At 42.6% G+C, this 23,826-nt stretch overlaps 2 protein-coding genes across 2 annotated transcripts in view; both read left to right on the plus strand.

Moving 5' to 3' along the window:
* The window catches only part of oxct1a (3-oxoacid CoA transferase 1a), a 55,564-nt gene extending 48,573 nt beyond the window's left edge, over positions 1–6,991 (plus strand). Inside the window, exons 16-17 of the mRNA XM_071894801.2 lie at positions 6,293–6,394; positions 6,519–6,991. Coding sequence (XP_071750902.1) covers positions 6,293–6,394; positions 6,519–6,554 — 138 coding nt within the window. The 3' untranslated portion in view covers positions 6,555–6,991. The remainder of the gene's footprint in view (positions 1–6,292; positions 6,395–6,518) is intronic.
* A 2,802-nt stretch (positions 6,992–9,793) lies between these two features.
* Positions 9,794–23,472, plus strand: plcxd3 (phosphatidylinositol-specific phospholipase C, X domain containing 3). Its single transcript, XM_071894839.2, has 6 exons — positions 9,794–9,896; positions 18,419–18,675; positions 18,980–19,153; positions 21,257–21,432; positions 21,995–22,096; positions 23,316–23,472. Exons 1-6 carry the CDS (start codon positions 9,794–9,796, stop codon positions 23,470–23,472), a joined length of 969 nt encoding a protein of 322 aa, XP_071750940.1.
* The last annotated feature ends 354 nt before the right edge of the window (positions 23,473–23,826 follow it).

Genomic DNA, 23,826 nt, shown 5'->3' on the forward strand with positions numbered 1-23,826 from the left:
AATGCACCTAAATGCACAGCTGAATGGAACAAGTTCAGACATGTTCTCTTGGGATTAGTAGATAAGGCAGGTTGAGGGAAAGTGGATACAACAAAAAGGTAAATTACAACACTTCATCAGAAAATAACTTATGAAATGCATTGAACATGACAGATTGATGATGTATAACTGTAAGCGTAGCCGAGGGTGGAATTTTCCTTTTTAAACAGGGATGAGCAGAAGGGAGGCAAGAGCGTTTGGTTCAAAAAGGTGTGGGGGAGGTAAAAAAAAAATAATAATAAATAAAGGCCTAGAGAGATGTTCCAGTAGCTAGTAGAGCTTGGTGCTGATGCAGTTCTTTGTATTGTCACATACTGCGGTCAAGGCCCTGTTACCCTCTGGTGGTTACAGCCTCTGGAGCTTGCTCATTGAAAACATGAGCTGTCATGGGCAAAGACAGTGTGTCCATGGCGTTTGTTCCTGTTTTTTTTCCCCCTCGTCTGTTCTTTTTTGCTCTGCTGGCTTTTGTTGCTATTGCACAACATAATTTCTCAGCGAGCAGATTTCTGTCAACATTCATAAAGGTTAAAGCTCTTTCTACCGCCCTGGTAGCACCGCCACCACCTCCCCTCCACCCTCCTCATTTCATCTTCTTCTGCTTTCTCTCCCTCCCTGTCCATTAACACCCTCCCCTCTTATTCCATCCCCAACTTCCCACTTTTGTAATGGCTTGAATTCTTACTTTCTAATTACTCATCACCTCCCTTTTTTTCTCATTTCCTTCCTTCTCTCCTTACACCAATTTTCCCCTTTTTGCCTCTCTCCTCTTTCCTTCCTTCCCTCTGCACTTCTCCTCTTTCACTGTACTACTCTATTCCCCTCAGTCCTGCTCTGCTTAGTTGATTTTGGTCATCGCAAACACCTCTACTATATTTTCTTTTATCTTACCATCTCCTCAGGCCTCTTCTATTTACACTCCTTTCTCATGTCCCCTCTCGGTGAGGTTTACCAAGCCACAACAAACAGACTCAGGAGAAGTGCAGCTTGAATCTTTGTTTTTCTATTATCATGCCTCACTTCAGCCAAGACCCACAGCTTTGAGAAACCTTATGTTGCTCAGTTGGTCTGGCTTTGTGAGACAGCATAGGAACCCTAAAGACTCCAGAGCACATTTTAATGGTATGTATTTGTTAATGGGTCACTGATCACTGATAAACACTGTACAGGTCATGACTTACCCCCATGGGGCCTTCAGATATCTAGCTGTCACCTTTAACCATCTGACTTTACTTAGCTTCCCTCCTTTGAGAAGTCTCAGTAATGAGGTAGAAGAGAAGTGTTGATTTTTCTCACGGTGGGTTCAGTGACAGCAGGCACTGATCTAAAACACTACAAAGAGCTCTTTAAGAAAGCTGGCAGTGACACTGATCCCAAATTTACATTTCACCCCATTTTTTTCTACTGGAAGTGCCATCCTCAGAGTACTTTTCAATTATTCCAAAATGGAGAGCATTATTCAAATCGAATTCAACACCCAATCAACCTTCCCTCAACAACCAGAGAACCTTAGCTGTTGAATAATAATAAGTCCTCTTTTACCCACATGAATTTACCCAAGTCGCTGATTCTAAAAGATTTAACGAGTGTAGAATTTGGTCATTGTCCTCCACCTAGGTTAGGGTGGCTAGCATTATCATTGCTGCTCATACTGCTGAGCTGCCTCTGACATTCTACCCAGTCTCATCTTTCCCCATTGCTCAACAGTCAGAAGAAATAAAACCCCACTCTCGATTCCCACTCTGTGTGTGTGGGAATGTGCGTCCGTGTGTGTGCAAACATATGAAACAGGGCACTGAGAAGATATCTTGGTAACCAGTGGAAAACCAGAGTAGTGATAACACAGTAGACTTAGAGCTTTTACCCGCACTGAATATCACACTGGCTAGTGGCTACAATTACCCCTCAATTCAAGAGGTCTTTATCTCACCTTTGCCATTCACACAGCAATTTGATTACCAGTGCTCATGCTCATATGTCTGAGTGGCCAAATGTTTCTAGAACTGTTAGGCCCACATATAGTTTGGGCCACTTATAGTTAGTAAGGAATTGCCGCCCTTGCATTTTTTGTTGATAATGTACAATATCTTCTGAAATAACTGGAAATTGAATCGACTTTGGTCTTCACCCTTTCTTTTGATTTAAAACAGCACATGATCAAATAATAACAAAAAAGAAATCTTTTATGGCTTCAAAATTGAAAAGCAGCGTCACAATTATTGGCACCCATTATAGCTATTCCAGTCAGTTAGTGGAAATAGATTCTTGTTTGCAGTGTAATTCAACTCACCTGTGACAGGCTGCAGGCGCATACATGGTATAAATTAACCAATGATACATTTTAAAGTGAGAAAACAGTCTGTTCTGCTTTGCTGTTCCTCCATGACAATGATCAAGAGAAAAGAACTGTCTGTGTATCATCAAAAATAAGCATTCACAATGCTATAAGGCCATCTCCATATGCCTTGGCATTGCTGTTTCCACAGTTTGTAATATTACCAGGAAGTTTGTTGCACATGGAACTGATAAAAAAATCTCCCAGGATGGGGATGTAAGAGGAAAATTGATTTCAGATGTTGTCAAGGTTGGTGCAATGCATTGGAAAAAAACACCTTGTATAACATCCAAAAATTCTCAAGGCTGACCTACAGAAGTCTGGGGTAATGTTTCAGCCCGTTTCCTACACCCGACACTGAACCAAGAAGGGCTTTACGGTCAGAGATCAAGGCAAAACCCCACTGCTGAATGAAAAACACAACAAGGTCCAACTGATCTTTGCCAAGATCCACCTAGACAAACCTAAAGTTTTCTGGGAAAAAGTTATATGGACTAATAAACCATATTAGAGCTGTTTGGTAATGAGGATCAGTGCTTTGTTTAGACAGTGAAATTAAGATTTTAAAGAAAAGAACACCCTTCTTCAAGTCAAATATGGTGGTGGTTCCATAATGATACAGGACAACTTGAACATATTAAAGGGATCATGAAATCAGAGGATTACCAAGGCATTTTGGAGCATATTATGTGTATATTATATTACCAGTCTGAGTGTTGGCTAAATGTGTAAATACGCACAACTTAACTTTCACCATAAAGTAGACCCAAGCCATGGCTTCTTTTTACATACCATTAAGAGAATCTATTATTTGGTCACACCATCCCCTCTAGTATAACTTGTCTGGTCATTCCCCAGCTTATTAGTGTGAATATGAGCCAGTGTCACTTCCTTTTTATTTGTCAATTTATAATAAGATCAATAAAATACTACAGCTCAGTATCTTCAACTCAGGGTGTTTTTTCTAGATTGGTCAGCAACACAATAACCTACAAAACCACTTTTGGGTTGTGAGAAAATGGGTTTGAAAATGGGCGTAAAAATATAACCCCCTGCAGTAGAAAAGTATGAACCTGGTGACAGACAATGCCTATTGTAAGTCTGGTAGTGGTTAGCCCTAATGAGTTCTCTACTGGTTGCCATCTCTGCATGATTAAAATCTCTGCTCTAATTTGTTTCCAAAATGAGAGCAAAAACTGGGGCCTTTCAACCCTGCCAAAAAAACACAAACCCTTTCCCCGCCACACTGAAAAACACAGACTGACGCTGACATAAACGCAAATTATGTTCACACAAACACACCATGCACCTGGGCTTGCAGTGGCCAGGAGGGATAGCAATTGACATGTTGTCCTAAATGGTGTAGATATGATTTGAGACACAGGGTGGTAGGGAACCTGTTGCCCCAGGCAGTGTCTCTGCTGCTCCTCTACAGGGTTGGCTCCTGTCCCCTCTTTTATTTCCCTCGGTGGGGCATTTTATGCTCTATTTTGCCATTCCTTTTCTCTTAACCACAGGTCCCCTGTTTACAGGCTTGTTCGCTTGCAGCATTGTCATTGAAATGATGGATTGTGATTGTTTTCTGTTCATCAGTGTGTGTGCACACAATGAGTAAATCGTGTTACTTCTGTGGCCTCTGGTGCTTAAGTTGCTACTGTGACATTGGTCCGCAGAGTCACTCTCTCAATAGTTTCTCTTTTGGGAAATGGTTATTCAGGGAAACAGCATTTCCACTTGAAAAGTAAGAAAATGAAAATAATTACCTATTCATTCACGGATGAAGCAGAACGTTCCTTGAATTACTCAATCATCATAATGGTCCTAGAAAAATGTTACCTGTGGCATTTTCAGTAATGACGGCAATGTCAAAGACAGACATTTTCCAGCTTTCCAATTTAAATTCTGTGGTTATGCTCAGACTGTTTCAGTTTTCTCTTAAAATCTACAGTCTGTAATTGTTGTAATGCTTAGACAGGAGCATTTGTTTTGGACAAGCTTTTGAAGTGTATCTGTTGGAGGGAAAAGACGTCTGACTTTTGTCTCAAGCATTGGTTTGGCAGCTAACACATGGGGTAGTCTAGCAGCTTCTTAATGATTAGCTTCTTCAGATGTCGGCGATTGATGACAGTGGTGGTGACGTTGATGAAGATTATAAAGCAAGGTGACTCCGAGTTTTTTAGGTTTCACAACAGGAATAAAGGCTAGTTTTATAATGGGACACCTTTTCTTCATACTTCAATAGCAGTCAATGTGTGTACAATTCAAAAGATTTTGCGTCAAAGTCTCTTATGTATTTTGATACAAAGTATGTCAACCTCTGAGCTCACCTTGACACGTCAGCACTGCATAACACCTGCTATATCTGGACAATGCTGTTCCACCTATCTTGACCACTCCTGGCATACTTTGGCAAATTTTGAATTTTCCTTAATCAATTGCGACACGTGTCATACTTTCGCACTTGGAGATACGTGTCAGTGTCTGCATTATCCATAGGCCCTTGTTCCTTGTGACATTCCATCTGTCTTGCTATTTTGGAGTGAGATTTCTGCCTCCTGCCCTGTCACTGTGTGTGGTTCTAATGAGCTGAGAGTCCTGACAGGCTTTACTTGGATGTTAGTGTGGCTCAGCCTGTCAGTCCCTGCTGAGAGAAGCCACAGGACCCAGCTCAGTTCACTAGGTCTGGCCTGTCTGCATAAAGTACATTTTTTGCATAATGTGCATAATCAGGAATAGTGATACCACTAGCAAAATTGTTTGAGCTGTACGTACATCTCCCTAATTTCTGTCACTTCAAACCAACATTAGCTATGCAAATAGTAGTGTGCTGTGGAATGTAACTCAAATTCATATATCTCTCCACTGCTCATAGTCATGTCAGCCACTTACTAAGCCGGCACTTCTGTGTTAGAACTGATCATCACGTTACGATTTGAATAAAAGCTCCTTGATGCTCGATGGGGATATTGTAAAACAGAAATGTGATAAAGGAAATGAGCCAACATCTGAAAACACTAGTACTTTCCCCAAAGCTAGAGTCGTGTTTATTTGGTTATATGACCTTATCTTATTTTATATCTCGATATTTTGATTCTTAATTCTTCTTGTTTGTTCACAACTTGCCCTCTGCTGTCTCTAATAGCATTTTAATCAGTCTCAGGTCTCTCATTTATGTTGTATAAACCATCCAGGTCCTTCAGCAGCCAGTGGTAATGAAGGAAATGATAGAGTAAACACACAGGACACAGGAAATTATTTTTCAGTGTTGAAGCTCAGACAAAATTGACTAAATGCACAATCCAAAAAAGGGGAGAAGCCAAACACTACACCTAAGTGTTTCTATTAAGAGATGAGATAAGATGACACTCTGGGCAGAACAAACTATCACTCTGGTGTTGTTGTAAACACAGAAATGGCCCCAAGATGGGAGGCTTTTTTCTTAGTCAACAGGTGTAAAGCTTGAAGAGGTAATACAAGGTTTGTTTATGTTCCCTGCAGATACTCCAGGAGCCTCAGTAATTCGTGCCTCATACCTACATATCAAAATGATTTGCTTTATAGATGCTGCCTTCCGATGGTTAGAATACATTTTGTTTTGTTTTGGAAAATTGTCTATTTCCATCAAGGATGGTACACATTGTCCTCATGTGCTGAAAGTCAGTTTTTTGCAGGATTCTTCACAGTAATTCACAAAAAAGGCTTAGAAGTCCAATTGCACAGACTGGAAGGTGCCTTTGGCCATATATTTCTATCACAATCAGATGTTCAGTACTCCTGTTGAACCCAATAAACACAAAACCTGAGGTTCAAATCCATCTATTAAGGAAATCCATTACTCTCTTTCTTACCATATCCTCTTCTTATCCTCTTGCCCTCTCTCCAAACCTCTCATCCTCTTCCTCCCCTCTTTCTCTCTGCCAGGCCGTGTTTGATGTGGATAAGACAAAGGGCCTGACTCTGATAGAAGTGTGGGAGGGCCTGACGCCTGAGGATATCAAGGCATGCACAGGCACAGATTTCGAGGTGAGTGACTTAAATTTGGCCAGTGGCATTCCTTGTCTGGCTTCAGGGGTCTAAACCACCAAACATCTCCAGTCCCTGTTGCCTTTCTCCTTTTGGTAACATTGTTCTGTTTGTTGTCTAATAGGTGTCTCCCAGCCTGAGGCCCATGCAGCAGATCTAGGAGGGCTTGGAACGGATCTGAGGAGTGCTGACGTGAGGGCAGTGAAAAGGATAATCCTGTTTTTATTTTTGTCTGTGTGATGTTCAGATGATTCTTCAGCCTAAGAATAGTCAAAGAAGCACGTAAAACTTGAATGCATGGCACAGTTCCCTGGCAGTCGGCATGCAAACATCAGCGAGATTTAGCCGCCACTAATACTAAATTAATGGAAGTCATATGAGCCAACATACATGATTCAGATTTTGGACAAAAGAAAATCTTAATTTAGCGCAAAAATAAAAAGTTTAGCTGTTAATTAAAACAAAACATCTGTGATTTGATAAAGGGATTAGGGAACATTTTCTATTGTTCCATGACATGCATTAATTTACAAGTGGCAGTGATTAATTTTTCCTTATGTTTGTGTAGCATTACCAAAGAACCCAATCTGAAAATCACATGAAAAAACAGGGATTATTCTTTTAAGCTAAATGCAGTTGTACTGATGCTTTGAACAAAAGTCCTATGCTAATTATCAGGGATGGGACGATGTGCTTATCTCACGATACGATTTGATACGCGATATGGGGTTCACGATTCAATACAACCACGACATGATGCAATAAATAAAAGTTCAATGGCAACATGCAAGTATGACTGTGCAGAATTATGTTTTGTTTTTCAGTCACAAATCATTCTAACCATGGCATTGGCTCGCTAGAATGTGAACAACAATATAAAAATGTCATTACAGTGCAAATAATATAATTTGGATGGAGAGCTTGTGAAATTGTGATGGGACATTACTACAGCAGAATAAAATGTAGCCAATATCACAATCCATTTTTATGCCCCACGATACATATTGTCACATTTCTGTATTGTGATACATTGAATTTCGATATATTGTCCCATCCCTACTAATTACTTACAAATACTTACATTACATCTCCTGACTCATATTTACTGTAATGTCCATTAACATAAGTGACTGTAACAGGATGTATAAGGGATCCACAGAGGATGTTGACAGGATATTGAGTGAACTGCTATAAATTTATAAAACAAACTTGTGCTGTAGATCAGCTGTCTGGACTCAGCACAGAGGCAAAATGTGTATTTAGTACTGTTAATTTATGCTACACTCAGATGCAATAACGTCTTCGGATTCTATATCCAGTGTAAGATATCCAGTGTTTTGGATGAAGTGAAATGAAGTGGTTAATCTGTTTGATTGAAACACATGCTCTTTGTTATAATCACCTCTGTCACAGTTTTAAACTGCTTCATGAACCGTGTCAGTCTATCCCAATGTTTTGTCATTGTTGTTTTTGTTTATCCCCAGACATGTCAGACGTGGTTGGCATACAATACAAAAGACATTTTAGCTAGAAAAGATGAAGCCTTTACGTTTTCTACTGTGTTCTGTGCCCTTGCCTTTGTATATAAAATAAAATACAACTTGTGTGCAGATTGGAACAGTTGGAACAGTATTTTTTTGCTTCTGACCCCTGACATTATTTACTATTTTAATGTTTGTGGATAAAAAACAGATAGGTATCTTAAAGAGCCAGAAAGAGAAGTGTTTACTGTTTATTCTGGTCAATTATCCGTTCAGATTATTCAACTCATCAGAGGACGCACACACACAATGATTGAGAAAAAAGCAAGTGATTGCTCTCAGAATGATTCCTTTTGACACTACAGGTTTAGAGCTTTCTATATATGGATGATGGGCTTGCATTGACATTCTTGATGTGATTTCTCCACTTGAGTAGAGAGGCGCTGCTATTACCTGAGGGCCGTTACGTAACTAGAGAATTCAGCCAATGGGCTTCTGGGTTCAAGGAGATCAACCGGGTAGGATCATCAAGCAGAAAAATGGAAGAAAGTGACAGGGGCTTTTGCCACCGGCTGTTGTTGCTAATCCAGCACATCCCTTCATGAGCCGAAGTAGAGTGGTACCCTATAAGCCTACATACTCTAACCTACTTCTCATACCGTTACTGGAACACGAGGTAATGGGAAGCAGAGGGACGCACCAGGCTTCCACATGGATGTAGTAATTCACGAGCCGAGGGTTTTGAACGTGGATAACACTCAACTGGTTATAGTGAGTAATTGTAAATGAACACACTGAAACCCGAGTAACTGATATTCGCTTTAAACGTGCATGGGCAAGTCATACGGTCCCAGTTTGGTGAAGAGGTCGGGCAGATTCAGCACCACAAGACTGGACAGCTCCCATGTAGAGCAACCGCCTCACTGATGCCATGTTGAGGTTCAGCCAAACACGACGCGTGCAGTAAATCCTGCATAGTGCTGCTGGCATGTTCTCCATCTTTAAATGAAACCGTCATGACCTAACTTTTTGAATGACCTATAAATGCTGTTTAGATGCATTATCACTGCGATAAATATGGCTATGGCTCTCTGTCATTTGAGTATAGGGCCGGCCACAAACAGAGCATGCTCCTAGGTCAACTGGAAATGAATGTCGACCTCAGTCCAGCCCACTAACCACACCGCCCTCCGGTGTTTACAATAGGAAAAATAAAGAATCGTCAACGTGATAAGACGATATTCATCTCAAAGTAATATCTAGTAATATACTAATTTCAAAAGTAGTGCTATTGTTTTACTTATTACTCCCTGGGACTAGGCTATTTTCTTAATTATCAGTGTAACTATTGATGTCCAATGTTATCTTTTTGCTCCATAAAATTTAAGTAGGCTAGATGAAATACTTCCACCCGGAGAAAGTAAAGTTTTCTCCCTAACCCTAACCCATGAAATAACGACGACTGGGCCTACTTATGAGGAAAACGAATCTGGAGATGGTTTGGGGGATTTAGCCTAATTTTTGGATAATTCAACTTCAATGTAATATTCAGAGGGGCTCATATTAACAACAATAACCATTCATTTTGGTAACTGGTGACTGTAATACTAGCTATAGGCTAACTGAAATTGAGACGGGTCATTCGTTACATACTCATCACTGTGGAAAAGTAATAACATCACTGTAACACGTTACCACCCAGTATTGCTCCTTAACTGTAACCACACAGCTCCATCTATCCATCCATCCACATTCTCACAATTGATGTGTACGCGCTCAGGGGGGTGTGGACTGACTCACGGTCGCGTTGGTGTGTGTGTGTGTGTGTGTGTGTGCTTGGTGCGCGGACTGGAGAGAGAGAGCGCACTCCAGGTTGGCGCAGGCACCGGGAGAACGGAGCGTTGTGCACGGCGGCAGCATGGCTTCGTCTCACGGGAGAAGCGACCTGCGGTTTGCAGACTGGATGGCAAGTTTACCGCAGAGCATGCACAATATCCCGCTCACCAACCTGGCTATTCCCGGTAGGTGTTTATTTATCGGTTGTAAAGGCGTGTGGGTAGGGTGTACGTGAACGGTAAACCCGTGCGTATTGTAAGACAACGTGTTGTAGGCTGCCATATGAGAAATCAAAAATGTCTTGGCTTTAATATTTCAATTTCTTTCTGATGTTTTGCTTAAACTTTGATTTTGTACTTTGCAAAAAATAGCCCAACCTTTCTTCCAGTGTAAGTCTTACAGCGTAGTATAGGCTACGGCTTTGGTTTTCATTGTACCTGGTTCGAAAAAGGATGAGACCTGTTGCGCAACGTGCGAAGTGCCATGTGTAGGCTATATCCAGCTTTTAGGCTTTACCTCATGTCATGGTCCGCTGTAAGGGTAATAATACACGGTAAAAAAAAATAAAAAATCATATAGGCTACTGTATATTCTCCCCTATACCTACGCTATCTAATATTCCAAATAATGGAGCTGTCATGAGATAGACGAGACTGTCAGAGCTGTCAGAGCTGCTCATAAGTCCCAAAGACATGGATGGGTGAATTACTGCTTTGTTTTTCCTATATGACTTTTGGTGTGTGTATTAGGGTGGTGGCCATAGAGGAACGAAAGGGAGTGGGATGGACTCATTATCCATATACACAACTGAAAGTCAGCTGTTTGGCCTCTTTTACCAGTCAGGGTGCAGGTCTGCTTAACTCCATACAAATTATAAATCTTGATTGTAAAACCCACCACTGATCAGACTGATGGATTGGCTAATTAGCAGCTGGTTAATTCCATATCAGCTACCTAGTGATTATGACACCTACACACAAAGCACTTTTCATTCTTCATTTTCTCGCATTTTCTAGTCCTTTGTAACCCCCCCCCTCTCTCTCTCTCTCTCTCTCTCTCTCTCTCTCTCTCTCTCTCTCTCCCTCCCTCCCTCCCTCCCACTCTCTCTCTCTGTCTCTCTCTGATGAGCTAATGTATAAACACTGGGTGTGTGTTTGGGACAGACAAGGAGAACGGAGATGGCTTGGTCCTCGGTGTGCAGAGAGGTGTGGCATGGCACTGATCACAGCTGTTAATGATGCCAACACACATGCGATTCATGGCAGTTTTTAATATTTCAAATAGAGTTTTGTCCATCCAGGAAAGACAAGGAAAGAGAAGTGGCATGAGATGTATTTCCCCCATGACAGCAGGTCTTGCTGGAACACACAACATGTGCTGTGTGACACCACAGTTCTTCCACAATAAGGCAGCCTGGAAACATGGTCTGTTCCATCTAATTAGGTATCATTACTCCTCATTGGCCCTGTGGCCCTCCAGCCCAGCTGCTCTCCAGTTTACCCTCCATTTGGGCACAGATTCATATAAACAGCCTCTCTAAATCTTGTGCTTCCTTGTGTGTGTATGTGTGCGTGTGTGTGTGTGTGCATGTGTGCGTGTGTGTTTATGTGTGTTCAGAGAGCACATTGGCTCAAGGTTTCTCAAGCCAAATCCCATAATCCACAGGATTCTGTGTAGAACTTATTTAATAAACAACCATGTGTTTTTAATGGGATGTATTCCTGATGTGTTTTAATGGCGTGTCTCATATCACCTCCTCGTGGCTCATGTTACAACACAGCATTTTAATAATACAGTGAAAGTGAAATGGGGAGAGACAAGGAACAAATGAGACAAGTATCTAATTTCCTCCACAACTTCATTCCTCCTCTTAGCTGGAGGAATATTATATTCATGATGGTGGATTTCTTTAGCCCCAGAATTCAACCATTGCTGCCTTTCAGTGATGCTATTTATTTTTGAGCAGGCTGACACCCAGGCCAAAGCGTTTTGGCAATTTGGAATACTCTTACTGTGTGGGGGTGAGGTTGTGATGTCATGGTTTTATGCTGTTGGCAAAAAACTAAACAGTCTCTCCTGTGTTTGTGTTGCCAGCTTTGCACAGCTGTACTCATTAGTATACATAATCATCCATTATGATTGGCAATGAATTTATTTCATTGTTTTCCTCTTCACAGTGACAGTTAGAGAGGACTTAATCAGTATCTGATTTTTATGATATTTTAATGGCATCCACTCATCGAGAGCATTTTTAAAAGGACGCTCCATAAATTTGCCCATCATATTTCATTATGAATCATGGGCTGGATGTCTTGTGTGGGATATGGAGTGTAGCTACACACACACACACTTGCTTTCTTTTTCTTTCCCTATCCCCCACACATCTACCTCCATCTCAAAATGATGATATATAGCCCATGTGCTGTATACGCCTCTCTGACATGCCAATCATGCGTGCGTGACTTTTCTTATTTCCTTGCCTGGTGCAACACACACAAACACACACACACACACACACACACACACACACACACACACACACACACACAACATATTATAGATTCTGGAGGTAGCATGGGTGTGACAGACATCTGCTGTATGACAGATAGTCAGTATCTACCCACCATATGTGCTGTTACTGTACCCCTGACTCTGTGCACCACAAATGATGTTGTTACCAGCTCAGTACCCTCAGATCCTCGGCCAAATATTATTTGAAAGGCTTTTAAATGTCACGGTATATATTATGTGTATGCTGAACATGGATTTTTACTTCTGCAGTAAACCACCTTGATCCAGATGGACAGCCGGTTAGTTAGTCCGTTTGTTGTTGTTTGTTTGTGAATTACTTGGTTAGTTATTGAGTTTGATTGTTTGTGTAACCAAAGCAATCAATTAACAACTAATTTATTTTACAATGGCAGCCTGGCAAAATGGTTGATGGATTAGTAGGCCAAAGGCTCTTGGCTCAGTCCATCATGCTATTTCTAGTGCTTTATGGTGGCAATAATGGCAAAGTGCCATCTGATCTAAGCAAGAGTACCTACCTCCATGTATATATGTACATTACACTTATCCAAGGGCAGGCAAGTGCTTTAAATAATTCATTGTGGTTATATCATTCCTTGTAAAAATAACACATATAATCAAATACATTTTTATAAGGATAATCTTATTTCTGCCAGTCCTCTGTGTGTTGAACATGGTTGCTGACCGACATGACCCAGCTGTCTGTGTTGGATCCACATGCCGCTTTCTTTGGCCTCAAAGCCTGCCGACCTGCCGAGTCTACAATTCACATGACCTGCGCCAGCTCTACGCTAGCCAATGGGGGAGAGGGGGAGGGGGGGGAGAGAGACAGAAAAATCAAGATTGAAGGGAGCGAGAGAGGGAGAAAAGAGAAAGTTAAAAGAAAGATAAAGGTCAGGAGAGAAAGAGGGAGTGGTGGCAGACTAATGCAGGCCATGAAAGGGAAAAAGGGAATGAGTAGTAGCTGACCAGTGGGGGACGCGGTGTTGTTAGATCTGCTACATGAACACCACAGACCGCCTGGCTATGCACCGGTCTGACCCATCACAGAATGAGATGGTCAGCACAGGTGGGCTGCCACAGATAAACCCGCTTCTCTGCGGCTCTGTCACCATGAAACAAGCTTTGCAGTGTCTCAGACGCTGGAGGGTGGTGAATGGCTTTCTGGATTTGACTGAAGTAGTGGGAAATGGGATTTTCAGTATTTCTGGTGGAGGTGGAAGTGTATGATTTGGAGTTTGTGCTTATTAGCATGAGCTTACAGTATGTGTGTGTATCTAAGATGTTTTTTTTAATTACATTTACTGTATATTAACACAGTGATTCTCAACCTTTTTCATATCAAGGACCCCTAATTTAGTACACATTAGGGCCACAGACCCCCATTTGATGAGATTTTGTCTCTCCGACCCAAATCTGAGAATATTTTTATTGTTAGATATGATTTTGTCCAGCTTATCTATATGTAGAGAGATAACAGTGAAACTGATCAAAATTCATTCAGTCATTCTTCTACATTCTCTAATTGTGTTAACTTCTTGTAAATGAAATAATTGTGAAGTTTAACAATTCATCAATTTGTTGGGGACCACCTGGAACCCACTCAAGGACCCCTGGTGGTCCCCGGACCCCACGTTGAGAACCACTGTATTAACATACAGCTCAAAAATGTAAGATTTTAATTCGGATTTTGACTTGGCCTGGCTTGTATTTAGCTAAGAAGGGGTTGTTTGCAATCAGAAATATTGTGATTGACTTCATTCAAAGCGGGCAATCTGTTCCAAAACTGGAGGATGGGATGAGAGACTTTACCTCAGAGACATTACTACATTGCCACACATAAAACTCCAGTGTAAGATTTGCATGACAGTAGATTAAGTTTTGGAGGCTAATGCTGAATGAGAGGACTCGAGGGAGCCACACTCAGCCTCCCCACTGGCTGACTATAACAGCTCAAGGCTTTACCAGAGGTAAGAAATGAATAGCATACCTTAGGCCGGGGGGGAAGGGTGAAGGCATTCTATTAAGTTAAGCTGACCTAGCAGGCGATGAAAACAAATCCATTGCAGAGGAGGCTTCCTGTGACTTGTTGGTTCCCTCGGGGTGGAGGGAAAGGCCCAGGACTTTCAGCTGTAAATCTGTCCATCAATCCCTTGGTTAGATCACTCTGCCACTTAAGCCCCCGAACAAGGAGGATAAATGGTATCGGATGCCTGGGTAAACACTGAGTGCAGAGAGATGTTTGAAGGGCAGGAAATCAGGCAGCTAAAAGGCGTTGGAAAACAGAGGATGTACAATGCAAAAAAGGAGAGGGTTGTGGGTAAAACAAACAAGGGAGGGGAAAATTGTTTCATGTTTGGTAGAGAGAGAGAGAGAGAGAGAGAGAGAGAGAGAGAGAGAGAGAGAGAATTATTTATAGAGAAACAGAGCAAATGGGTGGTAAAGAGGTGAGGGAATGGTGCAGCTATTTTCAGTAATGGATATCTCTCATGACCCACCCAAATCTCCATTTAGCTCAACTTTGATTTGACCAAGGGGCAGTTATGGCCCTTAAGTGCTTGACTAGATGCACCTCCTGCCCACATTTTAAACTTGTGGCTCTATACAATGCCTTGGAAAGCCACCAATCTATCCATACTGTTCAGTAGATTTTAATACTGACAGCTAGACAGTTGAGATGCTGTTTTGCTTGTCAAGGCTTAAAAGTAAAACCAGATCCTTCCCTGGGTGCAAAGATTTGACATCATGCAATGGATTTACAGTGTTTACAGTATCGAAACCAATGGTGATCTGCAAGTCTTCCATCCTGCTAAGAGCAACATTGTTTGCCACCAGTCTATAAAGACAAATATTCCTAATTAGAAATTAAGTTTGGGACTAACAATCCATGCTTTTAATAGGAATTGTTTCTTAGAAATGTTTAAATTGACTTAATCAGAAACTCCATCATCACATCATCTCCCCACAGTGTTCTCTGCTTACCTGCAAGCCAGTCAGAAAACTTTTCAGTTTCATAAGTTGCTAAAGGAAATTCACTATCAGAGTGTTTTAGAAAGTGGCAGAAATAGTTTGGTATGGATTCTCCACAGGCCGGCTTTGCCTCACCACTGGCATTTAATTGAGTTTCCAGCAGGAGGACATTTATCTTGTTTCTAAAAGTCAAGTAATTCCATCTCAACAGAAACAGCAGTCTATAGCGTTTGTGCTCCGTGTGCACTGCCACTCTAACAACAGGGAAGAGAGCAGCAAGACCACAGAGGAAGAAAGATGGGACGGCAGAGAGAATGCAACAGGAGTTTGAAGAATAGAGGGCCACAAGAAGGGAGATGGAAGGAGGAACACTTGAAGAATAGCTATAAAATGTATTGGAAGATCCATTCATCTCAATAGAGGATGAGGAGTCTGATTCATTTCTTCATTTCTAGTATCATTTTCCATCATCTCCGCCCTTTTCCTTTCCGTTTTTTTCCTCCCTTCCTGTTTCACTTTCCTCTTCTAATTCTCCTGTGTCTCTTCTATTTTCCTCTCCTCTCCTCTCCTCTCCTCTCCTCTCCTCTCCTCTCCTCTCCTCTCCTCTCCGCCCTGAAGGGATCTAGACAGTGCGCATGGTGAGCTGTAATGATTTGTAATGAAAAAGGGCATAAACCACCAGTGGTCCTCTCTTCTCATTCAGTCAGAATGACTCAGTTAACACAGCTCAACTTTCTAACAGACAATCATCATCATCATCATTATCATCATCATCATCGTCATCCCACATTAAGTGCCTCTCTGTGCCTCTCTCTCTGTCACTATATCTGTTTCTATCTGTCTGTCTCTGTTTCTCTCTCTCTCTCTCTCTCTTGCTCTCTCTCTCTCTCCTTCCACTTTCTTCACATCTTTGGCCCAGTTGGACATCTGCGACTTCATGTCCTGATCTGACGTGTTACTATGTAGAGAGTATTGGGGTAAAGAGTAAAAAAGTGTCTGTTCCTGTCGAAGTTCACAGTCTGCACATAAGAGAGGCCGGGGTGGTAGACTCACTGTCCTTACCGAAGAATCGTCAAAAGGGGAAGCTGGCATGGATTTGGGCTGTGCAGAGATTTATTGTGTTCATTGTGTGCGTGTTTTTTTGCCACGTGTCTCTCCACCCACGTAGCTTCACATCCATCCTAGGTAAAGCCATCAAACAGCGTGAGAATAGACAATGGAGACAAAAATTAATCCACAACCTTGATGTCAAAGGATTTAGAGCATGCAGATTGTTTCTGCCCTCTGACAAGCTTGTTTACGATGTGCAGGCTATGGCCCAGTTGAATAGAGCCAGAACACATTAATTGCGTATGGCTTTACCTAAATATTAGGTGTTTTTGTGACGGATGAGTCACTTTGGTTGATGTTGCAAGGGAGGCAATGAGCAGCATGAATTTTGCCTGTTTGATCAGTGGATTACATTTAGTCAGCAGAGTGGTCACAGTGACCCTCACTGCTGTATGATTACAACACACACACACACACACACTTTATTTCCATTGCGATTATTTAGATGCTACATTTAGTCAACTTTTAATAAAAGTTCAGACAGGGGAAAGTGGGAGAGGGAGTCGAAAAAAGTGAAATAAACATGAATACAGCCAGTAGTGGTTTGACAGTGGCATTATCTGGCTGTGGCTTAGGAGTTGAGTTGCTGTGGATACTGACAAGAATCCAACAGAATAACTCAACTTCCAGAAACAATGTTGAGATGTATTCCATAGTAAAATTTGCATGAGCAGAGAAAATTTTTCAAGACTTCAAAATGACTCTGCTTCCTCACAATTGTAAATTAATGCTTTGCCCTTGAGACATGCGGTGCAGCATTAATGTGCAGAAAATTATTTCTACAAACTAAAGAAAAATAAATCATCTGCAGAACTGCCAGGTAGCAGAGTTTGATGGTTGAATTATACATATGGAAAGTATAGGAAAGCTAGGAAGAGCATTCCCAGCTTTTTCTGCAGTTCTGTACATATGTGCTGCACACTTGGCAAACTATTTGGCCTTTTAGCATCGATATTGTCCCTATTACGCTGTGAGATGGTTTCTTTCTCTGATTTAGCATAATGCACAGGCCTTTTGACATATATATTTAAGTGGGTGCTAGTTAGCAAAGCACAAACAGGCTTTATAACTAGGCTACTGCTGAGGTATTCTGCTCTTATCAAAACCTGATGAGAGACTCTGTTTCACGATCCCACAGTAGAGACTATAGATTCTAGTTTGTATGAACTCTACTCCTTTAAATAAATAATCTCACAACCCAAAGACTCCATATGAACTGTGGAACCTAGTCTCTACCTGTCACAGAGGTGTAGGTATTTGTTGTGATATTCTTGAAACCCCACAGACTCTTTTAATATCCTCAGAGCTTAAAAAAAATTAATTCTCTGCAACAACAGCTGTTGTCACTGGTTAAGGTTGTGGTTTGGACCGGTCCCGTTGTGACCCTGATGGTACGGTTGATCCTGCAGTGACGCTGTGTGCTGCTCTGCCCTGGGATTCAGCTGTCTTCCCTGCTTACGGTCATTCTCTGGGCCGGCTGCGAGGAGCTGGCACTGGAGTATGGATAGCTGAAGGTCACTTCAGGCTGTGTGTGTGTGTGTGTGTGTGTGTGTGTGCATTTGGGGGGTGGGGGTGGGGACAGGGGGGTTATTGTGGTGAGCAGAGAGAGGATAACAGAATTACTCACAGTCTGTTTTGCATGACGTGTACGCACACACACACACACACACACACACACACATTACATTACCTTTTCTCAAACAGGCATGGAAGGTCACACTACCTTGAGCCCTTTCTAAAACAATTCCATTTGGATTGGTTTCAAAGGAAAGTTTTTGCATCACCCTATACTACTATCCATCACTTTGTGCACATGTTACAATAATAATCAGTAACTATATAAGATGTAAGTAGGCATATCAGTTCTTTTCTCAGTTCCTCGCAGCATAAAAGGCCTGTCTTTTTTCTTCTCAAGTTGTTTGAGTTCATGCCCTATGACCATGGAATCTGTTATTCAGGTATTCAGGTATTCATGTTGTTGCTGTTCTGAAGCCTTTCTACCCCACCAAGGCGATAAAACAATTGGGGGTTAATACCGGCATACAGACTCAAGTTCCCACTTTAGTTCCCTTAACACACATTTTGTTATCTTCTCCAGGTTCCCATGACTCGTTCAGTTTCTACATTGACGAGGCGTCTCCCGTGGGCCCTGAACAGCCGGAGACGGTGCAGAACTTTGTTTCTGTTTTTGGCACGGTGGCCAAGAAGCTAATGAGGAAGTGGTTGGCCACGCAGACCATGAACTTCACCAGCCAGCTGGAGGCTGGGATCCGCTTCTTTGACCTGCGCATCTCCACCAAGCCCCGAGACCCTGACAACGAGCTGTACTTCGCCCACGGGCTTTTCAGCGCCACGGTCAGTACAGAGGCTTCATTGCACCGGAGCTGGTTGTGGAGATTTAATGAGTATTTAGTAATGCTTGTAGTTACAATGTGATGTTTATGTGTATGTGTGCATTTGTGTATGCAGGTACACATGCTTGTGTGCGTGAATTTGTGTGTGACTGCAAACTGGTCTTTCAAAATGTATCATAATTGTTTGCGTCCGTATATTTCATATATCAATATGGAATTATATAAATGATTCAAGTGTATATGTACGTGTTCATCTTTGTGTGTGTGTGTGTGTGTGTGTGTCCGTGGTTGACTTGTGTCTCTAGGTTAGAGAGGGTCTGGAGCAGATCAGTAGTTTCCTGACGGCTCATGCCAGAGAGGTGGTGTTCCTGGACTTCAACCACTTCTACGGTGTCCAGAACATGCACCATGAAAAACTGGTGGCCATGTTGAAGGAAGTGTTTGGAGACAAACTCTGCCCGGTTGTCTTCGCCCAGGAGGTACTGCTTACTAAACACACTAAAACTAATATTCTAATGTACTGATGTACTAATATTTTGACTACTCATTGGTCAGGAGGTCGGATTCAAGGCAAATAAAGGCACTAATGCAAAAGCCGGCCTCAAATATTAATTTCAGATACTTGTTCCACCTGAGGGACTCTTGATTTAAAGCGGACATGCCACAAGCACTGAATTTTTTTCTAGTGTTCAAAGGGCTTTTGTCTGTTTGCCATGCACGACAATGCTTTCAATGTTTTGATCTGCTGAATATGCGTAACGATGGTTATCACATCCTCAGTCGCGATTGATTTGTTTGCTCAAAGTATCTCCTTTTGCATATAAGTCAAGTAAATCATTTCTCTCATGCTCAGTTTCCTCACTGCGCTGGTCTCCCTCCCGTTTTCTCACCTTCCCACCCTCCTCGTTCCTCCTCCACTCCCTCCCTCCCCCCATCCTGAGGTGTGCGTGGAGTACCTGGGAGAAGGAATACCAGTCAGATTTAAAATTCACCAACCCTCCATCCATCTCCTCACCCTTTTTTTTGTATCTTAGTGTCCAATCTGGTGCTGGTGCTGGATGTCTTGAGGGGGGCAGGGTGGAGCGGGGATGTGGGGAGAAGAGGAAAAGGCTGATAGAGAGTAAGTGGTGTGTAATAAATACTGGAGAAATGACAAACTTCTCCCAGCAGTACCGCGGGGGCTACTGTGGAGGGAGCGGGGAGAGAGATTGAAAGAGGTCGGGAAAGAAGAGTGAAAATAAAAGAGATAGAGATAGATGGTGTTTAATTTTAGAGCAGACAAATGGCTGGTGCTCTTTCCTCCACAGGTATTACATTCTCTGCCTCTACTCCTCTCTCCCTATCGTCCTCCAGCTCACCCCCCCTTCCTCTATTCATTTGCCTGTATGGTGAGACTCTTATTGGTGATGGAGTTCTTTTACTCTGCTATTCACTATTCAGCACTTTACCTCTCTCTCCTTTTCCCTCTTATGCCACCTTCCTCCACTCTGCCCATTTATCCCTAGCAGTAGGTAGGCTATGTAAGGAATAATGTCCAGCGAGAAGGTCATTAATCCAAACTAAATAAGCCCTGACAGGGTGAATCAAAACCTGAAAGCGCGAAGCGTATGTGTCTTTATCGCTCTGAAGGGGCTTATTTTGCAATAATGACCGGCTCCCTGTACATTATCCTGGTTATTACACGGCTACTTACGAAACACTTTTACCATTCGACACAGAATATTAATTTAAATTGATTTTATTGCAAGCTAAAGTAATTTTCAAGCTTTCGCCAAAAACTTGTTCAGCAGGACTGTAACCATAGAAACATCTGTAGCTAGCATCCATGCTGCAGCCATAGCAATGTAAGCAAAAGATTGCCATTCATCCTCCAACCAGCAATAAAAAGTTTTGTGCTCTCCAAATAAATGAAACCTAAAATTGGAAACATCTTCCATGTTTCTAACCTGCAGTAGGTTAGCTGGGTGTTTTTCTGCTGTAACCAAGGAGTAACATCATTTTGGCACAAGGTGTAGCAAGTTAATTTGACTAGAAATCAATAAAAACAACTGGACTTCTTGGTGAGTGATACAGTATGATTAGACGTGAAACAAAGGTCTGTTATGTGTATGGTGTTATGTGAAAAAGCAGTCTGTTTTCAGGAACCACAGACCTCAGAATGCTTTCTTTGGCCAATCAGAATTGAATATTCAACAAAGCTACGTAATAAATAGCGTGATCCAATGCATCAGGCAATTGATTTACAGTATGTCAGTAATGTTCCCTTATTCTACTTGCTTCCATTCAAATAAATCATAGCTTACTAAGTAACTAACACTCCCCATCTTCCTCTTCCACCTGGTGAGTCTCTAGTACCTGTTTGAAGGTATAATAGGTGCTCTCTTATATTTACTATTCACCACTCATCACTTTTTTCTTCTTTTCTCACATCCCCCCATCTTCCCCCACATACACCCCGCCTCTAACACACACATACGCACCCACACACACATACACACACACACACACACCTACACACCCACACCCACACACCCCCCCACACACACACACACACACATACGCTGCACCTCCCTCCTCCCCAGGTGACTCTGCAGTATCTGTGGGAGAAGGAGTACCAGGTGCTGGTGTTCTACCACAACCCCATGGCTCTGGAGGTGCCCTTCCTGTGGCCGGGCCAGATGATGCCCGCTCCCTGGGCCAACACCACCGACCCAGAGAAGCTGGTTCAGTTCCTCCAGGCTTCTGTCACCGACCGCAGGTCAGCCCACATAGATTTTACTGTGGCACTCTTTGCACTTGATGGATGGAGACAAATAATACAAAATCACTGTGGCATGTCAGGTCGTTCCACAGCTGCTGAGTGCAAAATTGTCACTCTCCATTGCCTCAAAAATTGTCGATGTACCTTTGCCTTACTTTTTATAGCACATGAGATTGTGAAATGCACAAACTATCACAATCTTTGGGCTCTGTGACACTCAAGCCCCTTAGAAAAATGAAAATGTTTGCTCAAACCTACATCCAATTTGTAGTTCATTTACAGTAAAGCTAATAGGTGTTTCCAGTCAATGTTACTGTAAGTAGGCCAATGGTTGTGACTAGTGGCCAGGAGGAAACCTCTGCTAATAATAGAAAGAGCTTATACCAGAGGTTTGACACAAATCTCACTGACATAAATTTGCATGTGAAATTTTGCAAGTGTCTAGTCATTTTTTGACAGAATAAGCCTTTTTTTGTTTCTTTGAGTGCTCTTCAGGAAATTACTTCTATCATAAAAATAGATTGGAGTAAAATGTGAATGTTGAATGTGATTCCTGCAGGAGGAAGGGGACCTTCTTTGTCTCCCAGGTGGTTCTGACGCCCAAGGCCAGCACTGTGATGAAGGGAGTCGCTAGCGGACTGAGAGAGACCATCACAGAGAGGTGTGTGCATCTGTGTGTGCTGTGTGTGAGTTTGTGTGTGTGTGTGTGTGTGTGTTTGAGAGAGAGAGAGTGACAGATTCAAAGCTGTTTCATGTTCATGTTCAATAGAAGAGGGAGACTGATTGAGATGCAAGAGTTAGCACCAGAGGTGACACACGATATGATAATATTCAACATACACACACACACACACACACACACACACACACACACACACACCGTGGGACAAACATCATGGTAGAGCCTCAAGCACTGGGATGCACAAAAGTGACAAGATTTACTCATAACAACTCACAACAAAAACACACACACACACACACACACACACACACACACACACAGATATGTGCGTCACCGTGGCATTTTATAACTAAATCCAGAGGCATGTTGGTTTCTACAGGATCTCCCGGCGTTTGACACTGACCTCATTCGGGTCTTTTGAACAGCTGCAACAAACCTGAGGGGAAGCTTCTCATCCTTCTCCTCTCTCTCTCTCTCTCTCTCTCTGTATCTCTTCCCGTCTAATTTCTGGTTCTGGCCTTTTTTCTTTTTTTTCTCTCTGTCTCATTTACCCTCCGCTTTGTCTGCATTTCACTCCCGCTTAATGTCACCAGATTGTTAAAGGCCTCAGCAGCGAAAACCATCCATTTTTCCCCAGCGTGAATAATTCATCTGATAACTGCGCTATCAGCCGCTCACACCGTGCATTTGGTTATTTTCATTTAGACATCCTTCTTAACTCCGGCCGTTCATTTGGCCGCACATGCAGCCTATGTAGAACGCGACATATCCTTCTGTGTGAGGAGCGTGAGGAGGAGACAGGCTCTCAGTAGTCTGTCATGCAGCTGGGCAGGGCGTACGCAGACACAACATCCTCCCCTGCTGCTCGGTTCACATGAATATGTCCAGCGAGTGTTCGGAGTGTCATCCTCGCGGCTGGTGTCTGGCTTGCAGACATTGCATGCTGCGTCAGATAGGTCTTTTATCACAGCGTGCCTCTCTCTGTGTTAAACCAACCGACCGTGACTCATCGCTCATTCTCTCCCTCTCTTGTACGTTAATTTTTCCCTCTTGCTCTGGTCCCTAATTTCTGAAGCTGCAATGCTGTATCCTAAAAGTGTTTGTGTTGGTGTGTTCCTATGTGTATGCCTGCATGTGTGTGTGTGTGTGTGTGTGTGTGCGTGTGTGTGTGTGTGTGCGTGTGTGTGTGTCCTCTCAGGGCCCTGCCAGGTATGATGCAGTGGATCAGGGCCCAGAGACCCGGGGAAAGCGGCATCAACATTATCACAGCTGACTTTGTGGAGCTGGGGGAGTTCATCAGCGCTGTCATCACCCTCAACTACCACCTGGACGAAGAGGAGGATGACGCCACCTGAGAACCTGCAGGGGGCGGCAGAGAGCACAGCCGCCGCCGCCGCCAGCGGCTTGGCCTGCGCTCTCACTCTTTCTCTTTGGCATTCATTTCAGGGGAAGCAGGGCTGCTCCTCTCACTTTATTTAGGGCTATAGAGAATTGAGAGATCAACTGGAGAGAGTGTTAAGGGAAGACAAGTTTTTGGGGGGGGTGGAGGAAGAGAAAGAACATAGGCTTGAGTGTTTGGTTTGAGCACTAAGAGAACGACAGACTTTTTGGTTTTTACCTATTTTTGGGATCAAAAGGGCAATTGGTTTTTCAGTGAGATGTTTATTTTCTTTACCTCATGTGCTGTAAATATACTTGCTTTCTCTCCT

Source organism: Centroberyx gerrardi, chromosome 8 (assembly GCF_048128805.1).
Source record: "Centroberyx gerrardi isolate f3 chromosome 8, fCenGer3.hap1.cur.20231027, whole genome shotgun sequence".
Classification (NCBI taxonomy): Eukaryota; Metazoa; Chordata; class Actinopteri; order Beryciformes; family Berycidae; genus Centroberyx; species Centroberyx gerrardi.

Bases quoted from the DNA above. Each gene is read 5' to 3' on its own strand.
- plcxd3 (XM_071894839.2), top strand. From the start codon at position 9,794: ATGGCTTCGTCTCACGGGAGAAGCGACCTGCGGTTTGCAGACTGGATG. The intron at 19,154-21,256 runs GTACTGCTTACT...CCTCCTCCCCAG, and splicing joins CGGTTGTCTTCGCCCAGGAG to GTGACTCTGCAGTATCTGTG. The intron at 21,433-21,994 runs GTCAGCCCACAT...TGATTCCTGCAG, and splicing joins GCTTCTGTCACCGACCGCAG to GAGGAAGGGGACCTTCTTTG.